A 22050-nucleotide genomic window follows, 5' to 3' on the forward strand; every position below is an offset into this window, starting at 1 on the left:
ATCTGAGATCGGAGGAGGACCCAGTCATTAAAAGACACAGGACTAAATAATAATCCAGTTTTCTGACTTAAGCATCACGTAGAGATCTTATCATGGTATAGAAGTAAGCACAGTGCAGGACAACAGGTGCAAAGCACTCTCTGAGGCAGGGAAATCACTGAACAGATTCACTATTCCTTAAGAGAAGAATTCTCTTCTTTAGTAGTAGACTCCTGATCTTAATGTGGCCTGGGAAAGCCTAAGAGAATGCAAACTGAATTGTGTATATTATGCCCAGAATAAATTTCCCTGGAAAGGGAAGAGTTTCCCCTTTGAACTGGATCTCCTTTTGCGGATCATATGGCTGTAGAATTATTGCCTCCTCAAGACATTTGGTGTGGAAACAGATCCTTTCTGCAGTTCAGCAGTATCTGTTGCTGGTTGCCATGTTGCTAACTTACACGAGTATTGAATCCAAATCCTTCCTGAACCCAGCCGAGGGTAGTTCCAGGAAGGAAAGTGTTTTGTAACAATATGTGTATATATTTGCTAAAAGCACTGTGGGATTGCTCATGGAGAGCTGAAGAGTGTTGGAAAAGTATGACTTTCAGTAGATGTGTTAGTTCTTTTATTCTTCAGTGTTAGAAAGCATCCTGTTCCTACTCCTCTCTTTGGCAGCAGCTGCCACCATTGACATAGTAGTAGGTTGGATGAATAGAAAATTTGCATCCCTTCCACAGATGAGATATTTCTTGTCTGCCCTTCTGAAAGTGGTCCTGTGTCAGTCTGGGGTCTGTCAGATGGTACTTTCAATCACAGTGTGTTAACATCTGAAGCAACTCGTAGTCATTTGGCACCAGTGGGAGGCTTCATTTCTGTGTAAACAGCAGTCCACCATGTGATAGAAATGAGCAGTTTAACATTCTTGTCAGCCAGTACGGGAGAGAAACAGAAAACCTGACTCTAGAACTTGTTTCTTCCGCTGTTTAAATTAAAAAAGACTTTTCACTCATTGTTGCTATTAAACCTGTTCTTACAGACATAGCTAATAAGAATGCTATTTGTAAATGGATGGCCACAGGTACATTATACAAAACTGACTATCATACACTACCGTATGAGTGGAATGACAGGCAATGCACCACAGGTATCACCCTTATAAAGCATTTCCCATCCTGTATTTATTTATTTTATGGGTTAGTCATCCACCTTAAGGTGCCACTGTTCGCACCAGTCATTGGTTTGCAGGTCAGGTGGTTCTTGTATGTGTTGCTATCTGTAAAATTAATTTATTTTTTTTTTAAAGGAAAAATGAAGAATCAAAAGAAAGCTGTGAGCAAGTTTGGATCTTTTTCAGCCACCTTAGAAAATGGAATCCAGCTGTCCCTGAGCTATTATGGACCTACAGGGAAGACAGCAGGTAAAGTAAGCAAATAGAAGAGGATATTTGAGAACCATAGGGGGAATTATTTTTCTTCTTTTTTTTTTTTTCTTTCCATACACCCCTTATTCAATAATTTGTTGCATGCAATTTTGCCTTTCTTAGCAGCTGTTACTACATGGTGGGGAATTTTCAGCAAGGCTTGAGATGAGATTACATTGTCAAGAATATTCTGTGATTCAGATTTCAAAATGGAGGGAGGTCTCCATGCATTTTTTACTTACTGTGAAAATAGAGCAGTGCAATGAGAAACTTGAAAGTATTGTTATTAAGTAGTCCAGCAAAATCAGCCAGTTAATTTGAGCCAAAGAAAATGTGATTTGCTGAGGAGTCTTCTTGGTTTTCCAAGAAATAATATTTTTGTTAACTCATATAGGTGATTATGGAACTTTCATTTTATGTTAGGAGTTGGACTCTAGGCTACAGTTGTGCAGTCATAATGAGGGATTTCTCTCAGCCTTTCAATAAACACATTCACCAACTGGAAGCAATTGCTTCAAAAAACCACAGTGAAAATAGCGTCTGCTTTTACCAAGAACTTTTTGTTTCCATTACATTTGAAAGGCCACTGAAACCATCATATGAATAAAAGTGAAACCCTCCTCTGATCAGAAAATGATCCCAGCATTTTTCAGCTCTTAAAATATCAAAACATTTAATTGAATGCGTCTTTGTGTGTACCGTAGTAAACCATTCAACTATACACTCAATTCATTTGAAAAATGTATTTGAATAATTAAAACTACTAAAAAAGAAATTCTTAAACTTGAGCAAAGATAGCATCCACAATGTAGTTGACTATGAAAATTCATGTATTTTGGCATGAGACGTGTCTAAACACCTACTTGTCAGCTGGTGATGTTCAGGTTTTTTTCACATATACCGTAAGCAACCTGTTCTACATTAGAATAATCCTTGCCATGTTGAGCTTTACTGCATCACTTCTGACTGGCTGGTATGCTATGACGGTTTGCAGTTTTTCTACAATCATTTGCTTATGCCTATGTTCCCCTGTGGGCATTTGTATTATAAGTGCTCGAAAAAATTCTAACCAGAAAAACTCTGGCTTAGGCTATTCATATACACTATCCATCCCTAATGTAGAATGGTATGCCACGTAATCTATAGTTTCTCCCCATGGATTGGTTAAATTGCGTTACTGAATCATTTTCTGGAACCTCTATAATTCTCTCTGTTCTTCTTGTTTTTCTCATTTTATATCTACCATATTCCTTTCTTGAAGTTAAGATGTCAAAAATCCCCAGATTGTTTGTCAGCTTTATGTATCTTTTTTATTTCTTGGTTGACTTTTAATGATGTTTAAGTTAAACAAACTTTTAAGTTCTGAATTGTTTTCTCTAGCATGACCAAAATCTAACATTTGACTTAGGAGTAAGCTTCTCATCACCTTGTGATGTACTGCTTGAGCACTTGTGGGACTTTCACATCAGGATATTATATAACCTTTGCACCTGTCTTTGTGCCTGGATGAAATCCTGAGAGCACATCTCCCAGTGCTGGAGATCTGATTTTGTTTTCAGCAGGAGAGAAACCTTCCTTACTCTGACAGTCTTCTGGAATTTCCCATCATTCTCAAGACTTCTAAAGACACTTTCCATCAGTCACAACAACCTATTCTGTCTTTGTTACCCTCAGACAATGAGTTCTTATTTTTCAGGGCAACCATAGTAAAAGAGTAGGTGAAATTTCCTTAGGGGTTGAGAGCCTATAATAGCCTTTATTCCTAAATTCAGCACTCTGGAAAGTGTCATCTGAAACTGATCATGCTCCACTTATCATGCTTGATAGTGCCGTCACTAAATGTGAGCGCTTGCTTATACCTAATTTGCAGTGTTCACATGGATATTTAGACAAACCTGAAAGGATATATCATGTTCGCAAATGATTTTAAAGGTCAGTTGCCTCAGAGTCCTTCATGTCACCTATCCTGCTTCTTGGTAGAGAATTACTTCTGTCCAAGCTTATTGGTCAGCTGTTTCTGCTCATTAGCCATCTGTAGGTCAGTACTACTGCTTTTTTATTAAACGGTCATGCTGTCTAATAAATGTGCATCACAATGGCTGCCATGGAGAATTTTAAACTTTCCAATTTCATATAATTATTTAAGAACTTATTTCTGGCATATTACAAATAAAACAGATTTGTTTGTCTTTCCTCAGACTTCCAGTGAACTATAAAAGTCACACAGCATAAATTTCAGCACCTGAAAACAGAGCCACCTAACAAAGCATCAGATGTGTGTGTCAGCCACGTATCAGCTAATGAAAATGAGGACTTCAAAAATCCTTACGCTGATCTAAATTTTCCTATCAGCTAAAGGTCATGAATGTATTGAGATACTGGTGCATTTCCCTAATGCTGGCACCATCACAAAAACTGAGGCTTAGCTTAAAACCTGAGGTGGAAGGCTTGTTTTCCAAGGGCTTCTAATTATGACTTTATCACCTGGTAATAGTTTCTAGATGATTGTTAATTTTTGTGTCACTTTTGCTGTTCCCATAAATCCAGAATTACTTATAAGACAGATGTTCCAGAACACACAGACAGCCTTTCTAGTAGTTTAGAATTTTATTTTTGATGTGGGCTCTGCATTTTCTTATCTTAGATGCTAAAAGCATCTAAGCCAAAACCTTTCTGGAAACCATAAATACAGTAGCAGTTGGGCCTAAATTTTATCTTCTTCAGCTGAAGATATATTAACACCTCATTTGCATTACAGAAAATGCAGTGAGCTCATACTGGAATGGTTTTATTAGCACACTTCTGTAAGCATTTCTTCCCCCTTTGTCTGAATGCTATTTGGCTTGCAGTTTGTCAATGAGTTAGTTAACTTTCTTTGCCTAATTTATTAGTTTTCAAATTAGAAAATATTGGAAGAAGCAAAATTAAAAAGTAATTTAATCAAAAGGAGTTTATAAAATGGATTTTTGAAAGTCTTCCTAAAGACACTCTTGCAATGACTGACTGACTTGTCATTAAACTTCATACTTTCAGAAACTACTAAGCAAATCAAGCTTGCTGTATTAATTTAATTTATTTTTTTTTTTAAAAAAAAAAAAAAAGCTGTTTTCTGAGGATCATGTTTTGCTTACTGGCATTTTCAGTCCTTTATCTATATGGATGTGGTTAAGATATGGATAATAAATAGCTCCATCTGGGGTAACAAATTTTCCAAAACAGACAGGAATTCAATTGCCTGAATTATCTGGATGGAAAACAAGGTGCTATTCCATGAATTGTAGTCTTGGGACTTGAGCTGCCTTCACGCAAGAGGAGGTGATTAAAAAAATGTGTCAAAAAAAAAAAGGATTAGGGTTACAGCTGACTGGGTTTTTCAGATTAAGGAGAAATATTTGTTCATTGAAACAAAAAATGTGTTACAGAAAATCTTATTTTATATTAATATTATTTTCAAGTCAGTGTTTTGGAAGGCAACATGAGTACTTCCTGTCAGCATGCTTAGCATGCTGCCCTAATGACTGACTTTTAAGAAGTGAGAGAGACTCAGCAACAGAATCTTTCTGAATCATTTTAGCAAAATAGAGCTATGGAGTCCAAAACGCTGGAGTCAGTCCATGCTTCATCAGCCTATGTTAAAGCATAATAACAGTGACTTTATCGTAGATGCTAGACTCAAAATGTCTCCACATATATAAGTATTCTGGAGGTAGAAGAGAAAAACAAAGCTGTATTTTCTATTTTTGAGACCAATGACAAGCTATTGGAAACAAGTTCCAAGATTTCTTTTAGATTGACAAGTATTCCATCTGTGGAGAGATCTTCCAAATAATTTCATATATTCAGTCCCTCTGTCTTATTCCACTGAGTTTATTATTTCAAAGGTAAAATTTAGTGTATGAAATATTATCAAAAATAGAATGTGGTAAACTACATTTATGAAACTTAATTGTATTAAAATATTTATTTTCCCTTTTTTAGATGATGAAACAGATCCTGTCTTAGCAACAGTTCTGAACATCCCTTCTGTTCATATTCCGACTGTTCTTCCTTCTACTACATCAGCTTCAGGAAAAAAAGATAAGTCAGTCAAACAAAAACCAGGAAAATCTCTGCCATCTACAAAAGCAAGCCATAGCAGAGTAAGCTCTCCACCACCAGACACCCACGTAAAACAAGAAGAAGGAAAGGTGAGAGAACAGACATTATCCAATTAACACAGAAAAGAAATGAACCAAAATTTAAATATAGAAGCTTATGTAATAGACAAATATATTCGTCTCAGAGGGCTTTGAGATGTGCCTTAACAAATTCCTAGTAATTTATGGTGCTTCTAAGGATATGTTTTACTCTTCCAATTGCTCCTGGGTATAAATATTGGCAGTTGTTAATGAAGGTATCCTTTAAGACTCCATGATGTAGAACAGTGAGTCTTCCATAATCCACATGTTTTATTGACTTTGGCTTTACAGCTAAGCCTGTTACATTCTCACTGACTAGAACTGCTCTAGAAATTAATTTTTAGTTTAACCAAATAAGAAAGCTTCTCTGTGCTTTCCACAACCTGTACTGGAAAGCCTTTACCGAACCAAATTGGAGTCATAGAATCATTTAGACCCTTAATATGATCAAGTCCAACCATCAACATAACATTACCAAGTCTACCACTAAACCATGTCCCTAAACACCGTGTTCACACATCTCTTAAATACCTCTAGAGATGGTGACTTCACCACTTCCCTAGGCAGCCTGTTCCAATGCCTAACCACTCTTTCAGTGAATAGATTCTTTCTGATACCCAATCTAACCCTCCCCTCAGGCAACTTGAGACTATTTCCTCACATCCTATTACTTGTCATCTAAGAAAAGAGACTGATACCCACCTCACTACAACCTCCTTTCATGTAGTTGTTAGAAAACAATGAGGTCTCCCCTGAGCCTCCCTTTCTCTAAACAACCCTGGTTCCCTTGGACATTCCTCATATGTCTTGTTTTCTAGTCCCTTCACCAGCTTTTTTGCTTTTCTCTGAATGTATTTCAGCAACTCAGTACCATTCTTGTAGTAAGGGGTCCAAAACTGAACATAGTACTACTCAAGGTGCGGTCTCACCAGTGCCAAGTACAGAGGAGCAATTACTTCCCTAGTCCCACTGTTCACAATATTTCTGATATATGCCAGGATACTATTGGCTTTCTGGGCCATGTGGGTACACTGCTGTCTCATTTTCAGCCAATTGTCAGCCAAAACCTCAGGTTCTTTTCTGCTGGGCAACTTTATAGCTGCTCTTCCAAAAACATGTTCAGCTCCATGGGGTTGTTATGACCGAAGCACAACACCCAGCAGTTAGCCTAATTAGTGGAGAGTTTTGCAAAAGCCTTCTTTGCAATTTGGTCTTTCCAGTTGATCATTAGCCAGGGACCAGCAACTTGAGGAAGCTGTTTTTGTCTATGGCTGAAGTTATTTCTGTCACAGGACAGGCCTTTGGAAAGGATGGATGGCATTTCAAAAACAGATTCTGAATTTCTGTTATGGAATACTTATCACAGAGTAATACAGAAATTACATGGCCGTGTGCATTAGAAGAGCATAACATTTGATCTTGAACATCTTTCATAGAGTTCTGTGAGAACTCCCTTCTTGTTTATCAGAGGGGGCACACTCTCCTCGGCCTTTCCTTTCTGGCCAATGTACCTGTAGAATCCCTTCTTGTTATTCTTTGCATCACTTACCAAGCTCAGTTCCATCTGTGCCTTGGCTTTCCTGATCCCATCCCTGCACATCCGAACAGCATCCCTGTACTCTTCCCAGGCCACATGTCCCTGCTTCCACTGCCTGTGCATTTCCTTCTTGCTCCTCAGTTTGACCAGCAGGTCCTTGCACAGCCATCCTGGTTTTCTGCCCTCCCTGATCACTTTCTTACACAGGGAGATGGACAGTTCTTATACTCTAAGAAAAACATCCTTAAAGAGTTGTTAACTGAGCTAGGCAAAGCTGTTCAAAGAGGTGGAATAGGCAACGTGGAAATGAAGGGTTAACTGCAATAGATACATTTGAAACAGGAAATAGCTTCCAGTGAACAGAAAATGAGAGGAAAAGGTAGTAAGAAAGATAAGAATGGACAGGTACTGAGAATGTCCTTGGAAGACTCTCTGACATGACATAGCTATGCTGCTCTGTGGTACCCAGTGAATGAGGTGATGCTGTGTCTCTTGTTTCAACATGGATTCTGTCCGTATCCACAAAAAATGCTACTGAGCCAATTTTCACAAGTTTAACTAGATATTTATAAAGCATGAGCATTGAAAGTGGTGCAGGGATTTGCCAAACAGCGCTCAGCATAACATACAGCAATTGTATGGTACCAAAAAAAAACTGCATAAATTCCTTTTTCACTAAAATTCTGTCATGAGGACATCTTGAAGTTCCTCCTTTTATTCCAAGAGGCTTTTTATGATTTCATTTAGAATGTCTTCAGTGATTTTTTGTGTTTTAATAAAAGCTAAAAAAAAATCAATATTAATTTGCTAGTGCATACAGCACTAGCTATGTGAGTCTGCAGGTATTTTAGAGGACAAGATCTGAGGTGAAGTTGACAAATTCACATGGACATCGTCCAGAAAATAGGATGCAATTCAGTAAGAAAATGTATTAGGTTCTACAATTGCACATAAATAATATATCAACAGAATGGATGACCATTCCATCAATAACAGTTATGCAGAAAAAGATCTGGGAGTTGAAAAGGATCACAAGCTATACGTAAGTCAACAATGCCATCTTGCTGTGAGAAGGGCAAACACCATATTGAGGAGAATAAACAGGAGAATAGCCTGTTAAATATGTGAAATTATTCTTCCATTCGGGGCTGGTAAAGCCTCAGTTGCAGTGCTGTTTCCAGTTATGGATAATGCACTGCAAGAAAAATATTGGCCATGCTGCAGAATTCTAAGGAAAGCACCAGGAACAGTAAGAGGTCTAGAAAACTTGGCCAGTGAGGAACGGTTAAAAGACTTGGTTTGGGTTTCTTTGATCCAGAGCTTAGAGACAGAACAGCCTGCTCTAAAGTGCTAAATGGACAACATCATCTCTTATGTTAGCCCATATAACCAGAAATTGTTATAGAAATTATCAGAAATAAACTTAATTTTTTGCAAGAGAGATTCAGGCTAACGAAGAGGAAAGTCTCAGTAAGGCTAAACAAGGTAAACAAGGTAAAGCACTTGGAATAGATTGCCCAGAGAAACTAGGAAATGTCTAGCCCTGGAAATTTTTACAATAGGTAGGTTTTCTCAAACTGTATAGTTATACTTGATATTTTGATATAGTTATACTTGTGTTTTTTGTTTGTTTGTTTACTATTAGAAACGGAGAAGTAGATGACAACTGAGGTTTACTTCTACCTTTTTCTTCATTGTCTTCCTTATGACTCCTGTGCCTGTGATCTTAGGGTAATGAGGATAGCCTTAATTACCCAGTAATATGTAAAGTAGATATAAAATATACAGTATCCTTTATCTAAAATGATAGGGCAAAATATCTGCCATATTTTTCTATTTTTCCTCTATATTTCTTTTCCTATAAATCAAGAATATGGGATAATACCAGGACTAGTTCTCTCTGTTACCTGTCTGCAAAAAAAATAATTTCATCTTAGGACTGGCATAGAGTAGTTCATTGTCGCATATGTTTCTGAGGAGATATCATCAAAGGATCCACTGTTGTATATTTCCCAAATGTTCTAGTGTCTTCAGACATTCCTTAAGTCATCCTCGTCTTTTCTATTTATCAGGATGGTTTCCACTACAAAGCAGTACAAAGAGAATTACACCTTTTGATTGTCAAGTGTTCCTCTTGTCCTCTTCTCATCTACCATATTTCCAGCAGACTGGAAGTACTGCTCTACTTATCTTTTATGCTCTTTTAGTAATTATAGGTGCTGTTCACAATTATACAGTGCTGTTCTGTTATGGTCTTCCACTTCATGTTATCCATGTATTGTCATATCTTCCTGACACCATGCACAAGGTAGCATAATGACTCAGCAAAATTAATAAAGTTTGGAAGAGTTTTTCTTAAAGGGTTAATGAAGAGGAATGAAATAAGATAGCATAATCAAAAAAAAAAAAAAATCAGGTAAGGTTTCCCCTTCAGAATCCATACATTCTCAAAGTGCTATACATGACTGATAGAAAGTACTTTTTTGAAATATTTGGTAAGTCTGATACATACATAAATAATCTAATTTTTTCTTAAGTCTTTTCAAGTGGAATAAAACTAATTCATGTTTCTCTCTGTAGGTGGAAATAGAAGAACCAGCTTCCCAAACACAAGTCATTTCAGATGCTCTTGCTTTCCGAAGCTTGAATGTCTCCTGTCCCAATGGACTAGTATTAACTTTCCTTCGTGAAAGTTTTGAAGGTTAGTTTTTTCAGCCACTGTAGAATAAGGAGTTTTTAAAGAAGTTAAAACTACAGAAGGAAATTATTTCTGCCTTGATATGTGTAGATGTAGCAACACGAAGTATTAATGTCTCAGATAGCCATTATGAAAAAATCAGCAATTTAATAGCAATTGCAACATAAATAATGTGTTTCACTATTTGCACTATTTTTCATTATTTGCATTAAAAGTGCAAGGATTTAGACTGGGGGGGAGAGAAGCAGGAACCCTAAAAATACCGTGGGAGTCATGTTGAATAATCTGTTGAGTATGCATATGTATAGGAATACAGGTGAAAAGGAGCAATTTCAATTCCTGAATACATATATACAGAGGAATATTAAGTGATAACAGTAAGATTAGGTTACCTGTATCTGTGTTTCTTTGGAATATTATATGTTGTTGTTAAGTCTACAAGGCAAGTTTTTCATAGTTTGGAATATTCAGGACAGAGTAGCAAGAATGATTAATGGATCAGAAGGTTTATCTTACTGTGAGCTCATGTCAAGAGAACTTTATTTGATTACCAAAATAAAGATTAAATGAGTGACTGGTGCCATTGTGGAAGTACAAATAAATCAGAATTTTGATGACAGCTTGTAAATGCAGAGCTTGTAAACACAGTATACAAATGTATTACAAATTTTAGAGACTTGAAACTCAAGAATAGTGCCTTTATACTGGATTTAAGATACGCTTATTTTTTAATGCTAAGAGTGACTAACAAAACTAACCCGTGCTGTGATATACTGTCTTCTACTAGATATTTTATAAATGGGTTTAGTTGCTTTTCTAAAAGATATAATCATGTTGAAAAAGGAACCACTTCAAGTAAGTCCTTTGCTTTATGTCACCCAGAATGTACAGACAGGGTGTTTGTAACAACCCTTTATGCACTTATCTTTGAATTTCCTTTCAAAGAATGATCAGGTACATAGATATACCTGTAAGTTTTTGTGCCAGACATATTTTTCTGCAATGCTTCAATTTCCTTGCATTTTTGAAAATCAGCATGAGGTTCATCTCTGCATACCATAAACTGTTGTAATTCTCTTTTTTTTTTTTTTTTTTTTTTAAGTTTTGGGTTTTGAAGCAGACAAATGCATTTTAGTTTTCTTTTGTCACGTGGTCAATTTTTAAAATGGCCGCATCCAGATGTCATTTAATGCCTATGTAGAACGGATCCATGCCCAGGGTGTGTTAGAGCGACTGAGTGGGTGAAAATAGACCGGAACAATTTCAGAGGTTCCTATATATCCAGGATTTATCACACATGCCAAATCTTGCTACCAGTAATTCCAACATATCCTATATGTGAGCTATTGCATAAAAAACAGCAGAATCGTTCATTTTCCTAGCAACTGATGAAACAACAGTAAATATCATCCATACCTCTTAGAAATTAGCCAGCTAGCAAGTCCAGTGTATATAAATTAAGAAAAAAAAAAGTTGTTTTTATTAAATAGCATTAGAAATGCTATATTGTCCACCAAGATACAGCACAGGTTTATAATCACATGGTTGAGAAATACCTTGATTTTTTATTTTTATTTTTTTGCCATACAAGCCTGAATTAATAGTAAACTCTTCCCTCATTTTTCTTATCAGATATCCCTTCCCTCTTCATATCAAAATATTTTGGCAGTTTAGGGTAAATGTGCTCTGATCAATCTGATATAAAGTACAGTAAAGAGGATGCAGATGGTTTTCACACATACAATTTGGCAAGGAGCGTAAGTTCAAATACTAAATAGTTAAGGTTAATGGAACAGTTATGGACACATATATGTAGTGTCTTGACACAACTGCCTATTATACTCATTAGCACAGTGAACACACTGCCATAATTTAATCTAAAAACTTTTTTTGTTCAAGTAGACAAAATATCTAAGTTCATTTCCATTTAGTCTTAAATTTGGTGAAACTCAGTTACTTTTTCTCTGTTAGGGGAAGTTAGGAGATTCCTCTCACCAAATGTCAGTCTTCCAAAAGTTCAGCATCCATAGTAAATCCTTCTTCAAATTTCTCTTGTTTTCATGTGGAAAAAGCAGACACCTCCACAGGAATTTCTAATTAGATAACTGCTTTAAATTGTTCTCTGATACAGACTCTCCCTAACTCCATGGATCGCAGAGGAAACTGAGGAGAGTTACTTTTAATAGCTTAAGTTGCATACCTCCTGTAGACAACATGGTGCTGGGGTTTTTACACTGTTTGAGTGTGTGTTGCACAGTATTAAGTAACTGTGAATATGCTTTCAGATTTGAAAGGTGAGACCAAAGCAGATGAAGCCAAGGAAGAGGAGCCTGAGAAAGGTGAGACCAAAGCAGATGAAGCCAAGGAAGAGGAGCCTGAGAAAGGTGAGACCAAAGCAGACGAAACCAAGGAAGAAGAGCCTGAGAAAGGTGAAACCAAATCAGATGAAGCCAAGGAAGAGGAGATTGAGAAAGCTGTAACCGAAGCAAATGAAGCAGTGAAGGAGGAGGTTATGGAAAGTGGAGAGAAGGAACATGAGGTTACAGAAGGTGAAGTAAAGCAAGAAGACACCGAAAGAAAAAAGGCGAAACAGCCTGCTCTGGAAGTTCTTGTTAGGCAAAGTTATCCCCAAAAGATAAAGAACTCTCAACTATATACAACAGTGGCAAGTCATATAGAACAAGAGGTGTCAAGAGTCATCACTAGACAAGGAACTGTCGTAAAGTACATGATGGATGGATCTACCTGGGTATGTTCAGTTGAATTAATTGGAAGCAGCCAGTGTATGGGATTACTGTTGAACTTGTGCTTGTCAGCTGACATAGAGAAGTATCCAGTTTATAGATGCAGGAGTTAAGTAACAACTGAGCTTTGCAGCTATGTCAAGATTAAAATGTTCTTGGCTTCTGTTCAGAATCAGAATTTAGGGTGCATGTGGAGCTTTAATGATGAAACTTTTAGGCATGTGAACATTTAGACAACTTTGGGTTTAGGAAACAGCTGAATAAAGTTTTGAGAACTGCATTCCTGGAATTACACATCTAAAGTGTGGATTAGTTATTAGTTTCTCAGAAACCAGATATAATATACATAACCGTGACTACTTTTTATTAGCTGCCTTGATGGATAAAAAAACTAACAGCAATTCTAGACATATGGAATAACTGAATTCCAGATCAATGTGGTGATACAGGTGCATTGCTAGAAAAAGAGTGGCATTCATAAAACGACATCAACCTTTGACCACTTAAGCAGTCAAAGAATAACCTTTGCTTTTATAATGCCTATTTGTTTCTAAATATAATCCCCATTGATTCTATATGTAAGCTATAGTAATTAGCAGTCCTTTCTTTTTAAGATAGCTTCTTTATTTTTTTGTATTTATTCTGGCAGTCTTACTTTTTTAGTTCTATTACCCACTATTCCAGTAACCCAATATTCTAGTCTCTATTCTAGTGACTATTATATTAGTGACACATACTTTTGAGACTCTTTATTACTGTTTGAAATTATTTTAGCCTCTAATATGTCTTTGCTTTTTGTAGATTCTGTTTGCTGATGGCACAGTGAGTAGGAGTCCTGATTCTGGCCCTGTCCTTCCACCACCTGCAATTCCAGATAACATGGAACTGTTACCAGAATCAGAGCCTTTACCAGAGACTAGCACTAAGAAAGGTAACATTTTGAGTGTTTCAGGCAGATTTAAAGATAGCAGGGCTGATAATGCTAAATAAAGGGCTTTTTTCTTTAGCCTGAATATTCTGCCAGTGTAAAAATGAAATTTTATCTGTACTCAGCTGCTGTACACTGCTAATTTGTTATCTTCACAGCAGATCATTTCTCTCCTACTCCAGTTTTCTTTTTCTTCTAAACTGCAAGAACTCTAAGTTAAAGGGTATATAAGAACTACCTAGCTAGAAGAGTGACTTAACAGTCATTTCAAAGAAACCCTTGCAACTACGGTAGTGTCAAATCTTTACTTATGTATTACACAGTTTTTAGTCCTGGTGTTCAGAAATGCTCTTTTCACAGAGAACTTGCAACATTTTTCTTTCTTGTTGCATGTATTTCAAGGCACCTAATCTTGGTCATAATCAATTGATTGTATGGATTTGTGGTCTGGCACAGTATTCTCATGTTACTGTGTTTGGCAGATAAGCAAACATTTATTTGTTTCTCTATCATAGAATCATAGAATCATTTAGGCTGGAAAAGACCTCTAAGATCATCTAGTCCAACCTTTAACCTTACAAGTCTACCATTAAACCACGTCACTGTTCTACATCTACATGTTTTTTGAAGACCTACAGGGATGGTGACTCAACTAGTTCCCTGAGCAGCCTGTTAAAATACTTTGCAACCCTTTCAGGGAAGATTTTTTTCCTAATATCCAACCTAAACCTCTCCTTGCACAACTTAAGGTCTTCTCTTATCACTTGGTGTGTGGGAGAAGAGACCAATCCCTACTTTGCTATAGCCTCCTTTAAAGTAATTGTAGAGCATGATAAGATCTCCCAAGCTTCCTTTTCTCCATTCTAAACAACCCCAGCTCCCTCAGCCACTCTTCATACAACTTATGCTCTAAACCCTTCACCAGCTTCACTGCCCTTCTTTGGACACACTCAAGCACCTCGATGTCCTTCTTGTAGTGAGGGGCCCAAAACTGAACACAGTATTTGAAGTGCAGCCTCACCAGAATTGAGTACAGAGGGACAGTCACTTCCCTAGTCCTGCTGGCCACACTATTTCTGATATAAGCCAGGTTGCTATTGGCCTTCTTGGCCACCTGAGCACACTGCTGGCTCATATTCAACCAGCTGTCAATGCCCAGGTCCCTTTCTGCTGTGGAACTTTCCAGCCACTTTTCCTCCACCTTGTAGCGCTCTGTAGAGGTTGCTGTGCCCTGAGTGCAGGACCCAGCACTTAGCCTTGTTGAATCTCATACAGTTGGCCTCGGCCCATCAGTCCAGCCTATCCAGATCCATTTGTAGAGCCTTTCTGCCCTCAAGCAGATCAACACTCACACCTAACCTGGTGTTGCCTGCAGACTTACTGAGGGTGCACTTGATCCCCTCATCCAGATCATTGATAAAGATATTGAAGAGAACAGGCCACGTTACTGAGGTCCGAGGGACACCACTAGTGACAAGCCTCCAGCTGGATTTAACTCCATTCACTATGACTCTTTGGGCACAGCCACCCATCCACTTTTTAACCCAACAAAGAGTACACCCATCCAAGCCATGAGCAGCCAGTTTCTCCAGGAGAAAGCTGTAGGAAATGGTGTCAAAAGCCTTACAGAAGTCTAGGTAGACCACATCCACAGCCTTTCCCTCACCACTGAGTGCATCACCTTGTCAGAGAAGATCAGGCTTGTCAAGTAGGACCTGACTTCCATAAATCCATGCTGTCTGGGCCTGATCACCTGGTTGCCCTCTAAGTGCCTTGTGATGGAACTCAAGATAATCTGCTCCATGAACTTCCCTGCACCGAATCCAGACTGACAGATCTGTAGATTCTCAGATCCTCCTTCCTGCCTTTCTTGTAGACAGACATCACATTTGCTAGCCAACAGTCAACTGGGACATCCCCTGATAGCTAGGACTGATGATGAATGATGGGAAGTGGCTTGGTGAGTGCTTCTGCAAACTCCCTCAACTTGCTTCATACCTCAGAGTGTGGTCCCAGATCACTGTCAGTGCTACATAGTACAAAGAATGATTATGAACTGTCATAACATTAACTTATAACTTACTGGAAGCATGTGAATAAAAATTGCTGCTTAAGAGAAGTCTTTCAAAAAGAGATTTTCTGATTCATCAAGTCCAGTCCCCTGTTTTTAGGATATTCCTTAGGATATCTGGAAGGATGATTGAGAACTACTCTGACAAATCATCTTCTAATTTTTGGTCTCAGTATCTGTGGCCAGTGTATATATTTTATTACTTATCCTTTTTTTATAATCACTTCCCTTCCCCCCCACCTTTCCTCTCTACTACTTAGTCTTGCCAAACTTACAGTGAATATTTGTATCTTTTTTGCATTTTGTTTACTAGGATTTGTATGCTGTAAACTTCTAGAGTCTGGTCCAGACCATGCCGTTGTATTTTGCCTACACTTTATCTAGTTCCTTTTCTTCTATATGGGAGACCAGAATTCTCTGTCATATTCTTGATAAGATATCTCCATTACCTTTCACAATGTAATCTGTATCTCTTTTCTTCTGATGTGCCATAGGTTTGGATTTGCCTTTTTTGTCACTCTGCTTTCACAGTGATAACTTACACTCATTCTATATGGATGGTATATTCAGGTCTTTATCTTACTCGACTGCTGCAAACTTGTCTGAAGCAGAAATCATTTTTATTAGTCCTTCTTTCATAAACTTCTTTCTACTAGGTTTTATCAAATTCCTACTACTTTAGTCCTCAAGCTCATGGGATAGTTTGGCATGTCTTTTTTTCCTATAAGCCAGTCAGATTCTGTTCTGCTTTGATAGTGCATTCCAAAGTCATGTCATAATCAGATATCATTAGCATGCTATTTGTTTTTATATGTCATTAATGAACATATTAAAGAGAGTAACTTTGAGTAACAGCTCTTGTGATTTCTGTCTAGTCTGGTAAATCATTCTTTCCATTCTGTCAGAGACAATACTCACAGAAATTCTTCAGTTGATAGATTTTGTCTTTTGCCTTATAGAATACAAAGTCTAATACAGACATTTTTGTTTCTGCAGGAAAAGGAAGTGACAGAAATGGTGCATCACACCCAAACAAGGATGAAGTATCTGAAAATACCATTCAGGGTCTAGTTGATTCTGACCAACCTAAGGAGAATCAGGCAGGAACCTGGATAACAACAACCCCATTAGGCATTCGAGTGGGCACTGAAGGAGCAAAACGAATGGATCTGGAGCCAATCTTAATCTATCAGGCAACTGACCCAGCTGATGAAACGGTACTACTATTTTTTGTGTGTTATTATAGCACTCTTAAGAGACGGGGATGCCATCATTATAGCACTCTTAAGAGACAGGGATGCCATCATCTGTTGTAGCATATGTTCATAGAATCATGGAATCTTAGAACCATAGAACGGTTTGGGTTGGAAGGGACATCAAAGATCATCTAGTCCCAACCCCCTTTCTTTGGGCAGGGACACCTCCACTAGGCCAGGTTGCTCCAAGCCCCATTCAACCTGGCTTTGAACACTTCCACAGAAGGGGCATCCACATCTTCTCTGGGCAAACTGTTCTAGTGCCTCACCACCCTCACAGTAAAGAATTTCTAACCTAATATCTAATCTAAATCAGCCCTCTTTTAGTTTAAAGCCATGACTTCTTGTCCCATCACTCCCTGACAAAAAGTCCCACCTAAGCTTTCCTGTAGGCCATCCATAGGTACTGGAAGGCCGCTATAATGTCTCACTGGAGCCTTCTCTTCTTGAGGCTGAACAATATCAACTCCCTCAGCCTGTCTTCATAGGAGAGGGGCTCCAGCCCTTTCGTCATCCTCACGGCCATCCTCTGGTCATGTTCTAATACGTCCTTCTTGTGCTGGGAGCCCCAGAGATGAACACCGTACTTCAGGTAGTCATCAGTCCAGCTGCTCATTGACATAGAGAGTAGTAATTAAGCCCCTGTCTGTAGCACCAGTCCTTAACCATCTATTGATTTGCTTGATTTGACTGTTCTTTCAATACATCGTAAAGATTTTATTACACTGTTACTAATACAAAAGCTTCAGATTTTGAAGGAAATGTAAATCCTCGGTGTCTGAACTAGATAAAGTTGTATTAGTCCAGCTTGTTCAGAGTTTAAATACATATCATCTTGTATTACTGTTGTTGCTGTTAGAGGTATCTCAGTGCTAATATATGTCCATATTCCTTCATTCTTTCAGGTTATGACTGTACGAGATGATGAAGTGATAATCATTGAGAAGCTGGATGGTAGCAGAGTAGTAGATCATGCTGATGGTACTAGGATCACAACTTTTTATCAAGACTGCAAAGAACTTTTTGTGCCTGAGGATAGTGAGGAAACAGGTAAAATCAAAAGGGGCTCATTTATCTCTGCTTTATCATGTTTGATAATTGTCAAAATATACTTATGAAGGCTCATGGTAGTAGCCTAGATAATAAATCCAATGATGCAGTGTAGGCTAGGTTTGCCTTTCTGGTCTTTTTTTTCTTTTTTCCCATCAGCATTCATTGTAAAATTTACACTGCAGCAAAGAAGTAAATTTCCTTCTTTCCACTTACATATTTGTATGACCCACCTCACCATGTGAACACAGTGCCTGAGAGTTCTGTTATTTTCATTGCCCTCCCTACACCTATCCTGATATAGCATGTAAGTTGATTTGAATCTTAACTGAATATATGTATAAGGACTGGGGCATCCTTACAATCCTCAGACAAACCGTGGACTCCACAACCTTGGAGATACTTGGAATTTCATTGAATATGGCCTTGGAAAATGCCCCATGTAGATACATTTGCCTGAAACAAATGAGGCTAATGGTCATCCATGTTTCTTGTGGCTGGCAGTGTATTCTGTATGCTTCCTTCAGTTGCTGGACAAGTTCTGTCTTCTGTAATTGATATGAAGTGTATATTGACTGTGTCGGTCTCAAGCCGACAAACTGTTCAAAGTAGGAAGTTCTGGTTGTACAGGGAAAGATAATTATTCAGTTAACAGTGTGGAATTTTAAAAATCAAAACAGTGACCTGTCTATTCAATGGGAAAGCAGTGGCCAAATTAACACACCAGTTCGATTTGCTTTCTATCACTTGTGCTGCTGAACAGGAATTCCTTTGCATCCTAGAGCATGTATCACAGGCGTTAAGTACTTCAGTGTTCCAACTTGTATGTTACAAATATCCAGATCATTATGTTTAGTTACATACCTGATAAATTAGAATGTAGTCACCTGGCCATCCTTAGATGAATGGACTCGCTGAGGTGATCAGCTCTGGTGTGGGTGGGTTTCACAGCAGAGCCAGGGATGGTGGTGTACAGGGGTTTTTCCTGAGCTGGGGAAGCCCCAGGGGAGCACAGAGACCCACCAGGGGCCAGCAACTCATACAAGAGCAGCTGATGAGGTGTGGGCACAACCAGCAGTAATGACAGCCAACACATAAGCAGCCCCTAGGGAGCACAGCAAACAGAGTGGGCAAAAAGGGCGTGGTGTGGCAGTTGGCATGGCAGTTTGGGTGGGAGGGCATCCCTTTGAGGAAGGGCCATCCCACTGGCCAAAGAGGGAGGCGACAAGTACACCTTAACCCTGCACCTGGATCTGCACAGTCCACGGGCACTCACCCTACGTGATCCTCAAGACAGAACGGTGGGCAAAGGCTGTGGCACTGGCTGCATCGTCTACCCCAGTGGTGGCTAATGCCTCTACCCAGACAGAGCTACTGAGGGGTGAGGCTACAGTGCAGACCTCTGACTAGTGAAGTGCCTTGATCTTTCCTTGTGGTAGGGACAGGTGGCAGACCTGCCTGCAAAAGGTGTGCCTAGGAGGAGGACCTCCTGCAACAGATGGTCCAAATAGCCCATGACCAAACAGCCTGAGATTCCCTCACTGCCACTCACAGAAGGGAGGGGGGGCAATAACAGCAGAGTGGAAGATCCAACTTCAGAGTGGAAGGGACCAACAGGAGAATCTTCCCCCAAAGCCTCAGGTGCCCGTATGGAACTGCTTCACCCCTCTGCTGACTGAAAACACCCATTGCAGGGAGGGTGGAGCTGAGTAAGACAGCTTGGTCTGCTCCCTTCATATCAATTAGTCCAACTAGGAAAAGGTGACAAGTGATAGTAGCAGGAGACTCTTCTGAGTGGTACAGAGGCACTCATCTGCTGACCCGATCCACTCTTCAGAGAAGTCTGCTGGTGGTATCAGGGATATCACCAAGAGAATGCTAAGCCTTGTACAGCCTAAGGACTGTTTGCTGCTGCTGTTTAACACCAGTGATGGTGTTAAACTGGATGCCACTGATGCAGCCAGGAGCAGCCTGTGAAGTATCAAAAGGGATTACAGAGCACTGGGAGCAGCAGTAAAGGACTCAGGAGCAGAGGTAGGTTTTTTCAACAGTTCTGCCAGTTAAAGGGAAGGGGACTGAAAAAGCCAGTTAAATCTGGCAAATAAAAAGATGGTTACAGGACTGGTGCCACAAACAGGGGTTTGGTTACTACCCTCCAAGTGAATGAGCAGCTGGAGTGATGACTACCCAGACTACCATGTTCAGCTCTGGGGCCTACAGAACAAGGACATGGACCTCTTAGGACATGGCCAGAGGAGGGCTATGAGGATGATGAAAGGGCTGGAGCCCCTCTCCGATGAAGACAGGCTGAGGGAGTTGGGGTTGTTCAGCCTCAAGAAGAGAAGGCTCCAGTGAGACATTATAGTAGCCTTACACTAACTAAAAGAGGGCCTACAAGAAATCTGAGGAGGGAGCTTTTGTCAGAGAGTGTAGTGATGGGACAAGATGTCATGGCTTTAAACTAAAAGAGGGAAGATTCAGATTAGATATTAGGTTAGAAATTCTTTACTGTGAGGGTGGCGAGGCACTAGAACAGTTTGCCCAGAGAAGCAGTGGATGCCCCTTCTGTGGAAATGTTTAAGACCAAGCTGGATGGGGCTTGGAGCAACCTCATCTAGTGGAAGATGTCCCTGCTGATGGCGGGGAAGTTAGAATTGGATGATCTTTAATGTCCCTTCCAACCCCTACCATTCTATGATTCTATGAATCTTCCTATATTCAGTAGAGAGTTCAAAAATTCTAAGGTTGCATAATGTTTACACAACAAAATTATATGATAAAGGATGTTATCAAAAGTTTGATGGTCTTTTACTGATCAGCCGTTTGAGAGAAAATGCAAATTGAATCCTGACACTGTCCTATGGTTCATTTACTTCAGTCTAGTTGTTCTGTATTAATTCTTAGATGAACTCTCAGAAGCCATTACAAAGAAAGTGAAACATGTACGAGTAGAAAATCCCAAGTTTGCTACTGTTACAACAAATTGTGAGGACGGTTCTTGTTGTACAATCTTTGGAGAAGGGACATCTGTTATAGCAAGGCCACAGGGAACATATCAGGTGGGAGTTATTATACTTTGTGACCGTGATACTTATCTGTGTCCAGAGTTCCACACCATCAGCTTTTCTCACCTTGACTATTTTAACTCCCTCTTCTGTAGCCTTCATGAATTGTATGAATCTCTCTATTTTATACTCTGCCAATGTTTAGATAGTTACTCACAGCTGTAAATTTATTTCACAATCTTAAATTATTTTCCAAAGTTAAAGATTTTACAAAGACTAGCATCAGCTTATTCTTATCATCTTCCTTCTTCCTCTCCCTCCATTCCCTCAAAACTGTATGATTCAGTAGTAAAGATCTGAGAGCTCTCTTCTTGATTTGCACCTGTTCTTTATTTTTATGCTATATCTAAGCTGAACATTTCACCTTTGAGGACTGAAACTCATCACTTTTTTCCTGAGATAGGTTTTACCCGTCAAGACGGGTTCCCTTTTCATTGATGAAGATTGCACAGCAGTTTATACCCATGAAGTTTACAATTTTATCAGCAAGAAGGAAGGAAAACAAACAGGGAGATATGTTATGAAACACACTTCCAGCACTATTTGTGAGATGATGGATCCTGAAGGAAATCTTTTCAAGGTAAAATACATGGAAGGAAATGAGTTTCTGCATTTTAGGTAATTTTATCTCATAAACATTTTTCAAAGTTAGTTTGTAGCCTTCTAGTACTAATTCTTAGAGTAGCCTAGCTAGCCAGAAGGAACAGTTCCTGAATCAGATCTCTGAAATGTTATTGAGAACGTGACAGTTCTCAGGTTTCACTTTCTTGGTATTTCCCAGTTTTGGAGAGGTTGAAATAAAACACGTGGTCTACAGTTTATCTCACCTGTAAAGCTATCATTGACTCATATTATTTATATATATATATATATATATATATATATATATATATATATATATATATATATGTATATGTATATATATATATATATATAAATTAATTATTAAATTAATATATAAATAAATATATATTTATATAAATAAAATAAAAGCTCTGCAAATGAGAATTTAAAATGAGAGAGGTTATTGGCTTTTCAGAAGATCCATAGAAACACTCTAATCTGCCTGGTAAGGCAAATATTGTTGTAAAATTCAGTCTTTAAATTCACACTGTTTGTGC

The 22050-nt window shown here is 38.6% G+C and overlaps 1 protein-coding gene across 2 annotated transcripts in view; it reads left to right on the plus strand.

The window, feature by feature from the left end:
• SPAG17 (sperm associated antigen 17) overlaps window positions 1-22050 on the plus strand; it is a 105577-nt gene that overhangs the window by 61592 nt on the left and 21935 nt on the right. For both annotated transcript variants that reach the window (XM_072043692.1, XM_072043694.1), the window contains exons 23-31: window positions 1286-1399; window positions 5381-5589; window positions 9698-9818; window positions 12101-12564; window positions 13361-13490; window positions 16555-16775; window positions 17720-17864; window positions 20769-20923; window positions 21333-21509. In XM_072043692.1, the coding sequence (XP_071899793.1) occupies window positions 1286-1399; window positions 5381-5589; window positions 9698-9818; window positions 12101-12564; window positions 13361-13490; window positions 16555-16775; window positions 17720-17864; window positions 20769-20923; window positions 21333-21509 (1736 nt within the window). The remainder of the gene's footprint in view (window positions 1-1285; window positions 1400-5380; window positions 5590-9697; window positions 9819-12100; window positions 12565-13360; window positions 13491-16554; window positions 16776-17719; window positions 17865-20768; window positions 20924-21332; window positions 21510-22050) is intronic.

The sequence above is a fragment of the Anas platyrhynchos genome, chromosome 1 (genome assembly GCF_047663525.1).
Source record: "Anas platyrhynchos isolate ZD024472 breed Pekin duck chromosome 1, IASCAAS_PekinDuck_T2T, whole genome shotgun sequence".
Classification (NCBI taxonomy): Eukaryota; Metazoa; Chordata; class Aves; order Anseriformes; family Anatidae; genus Anas; species Anas platyrhynchos.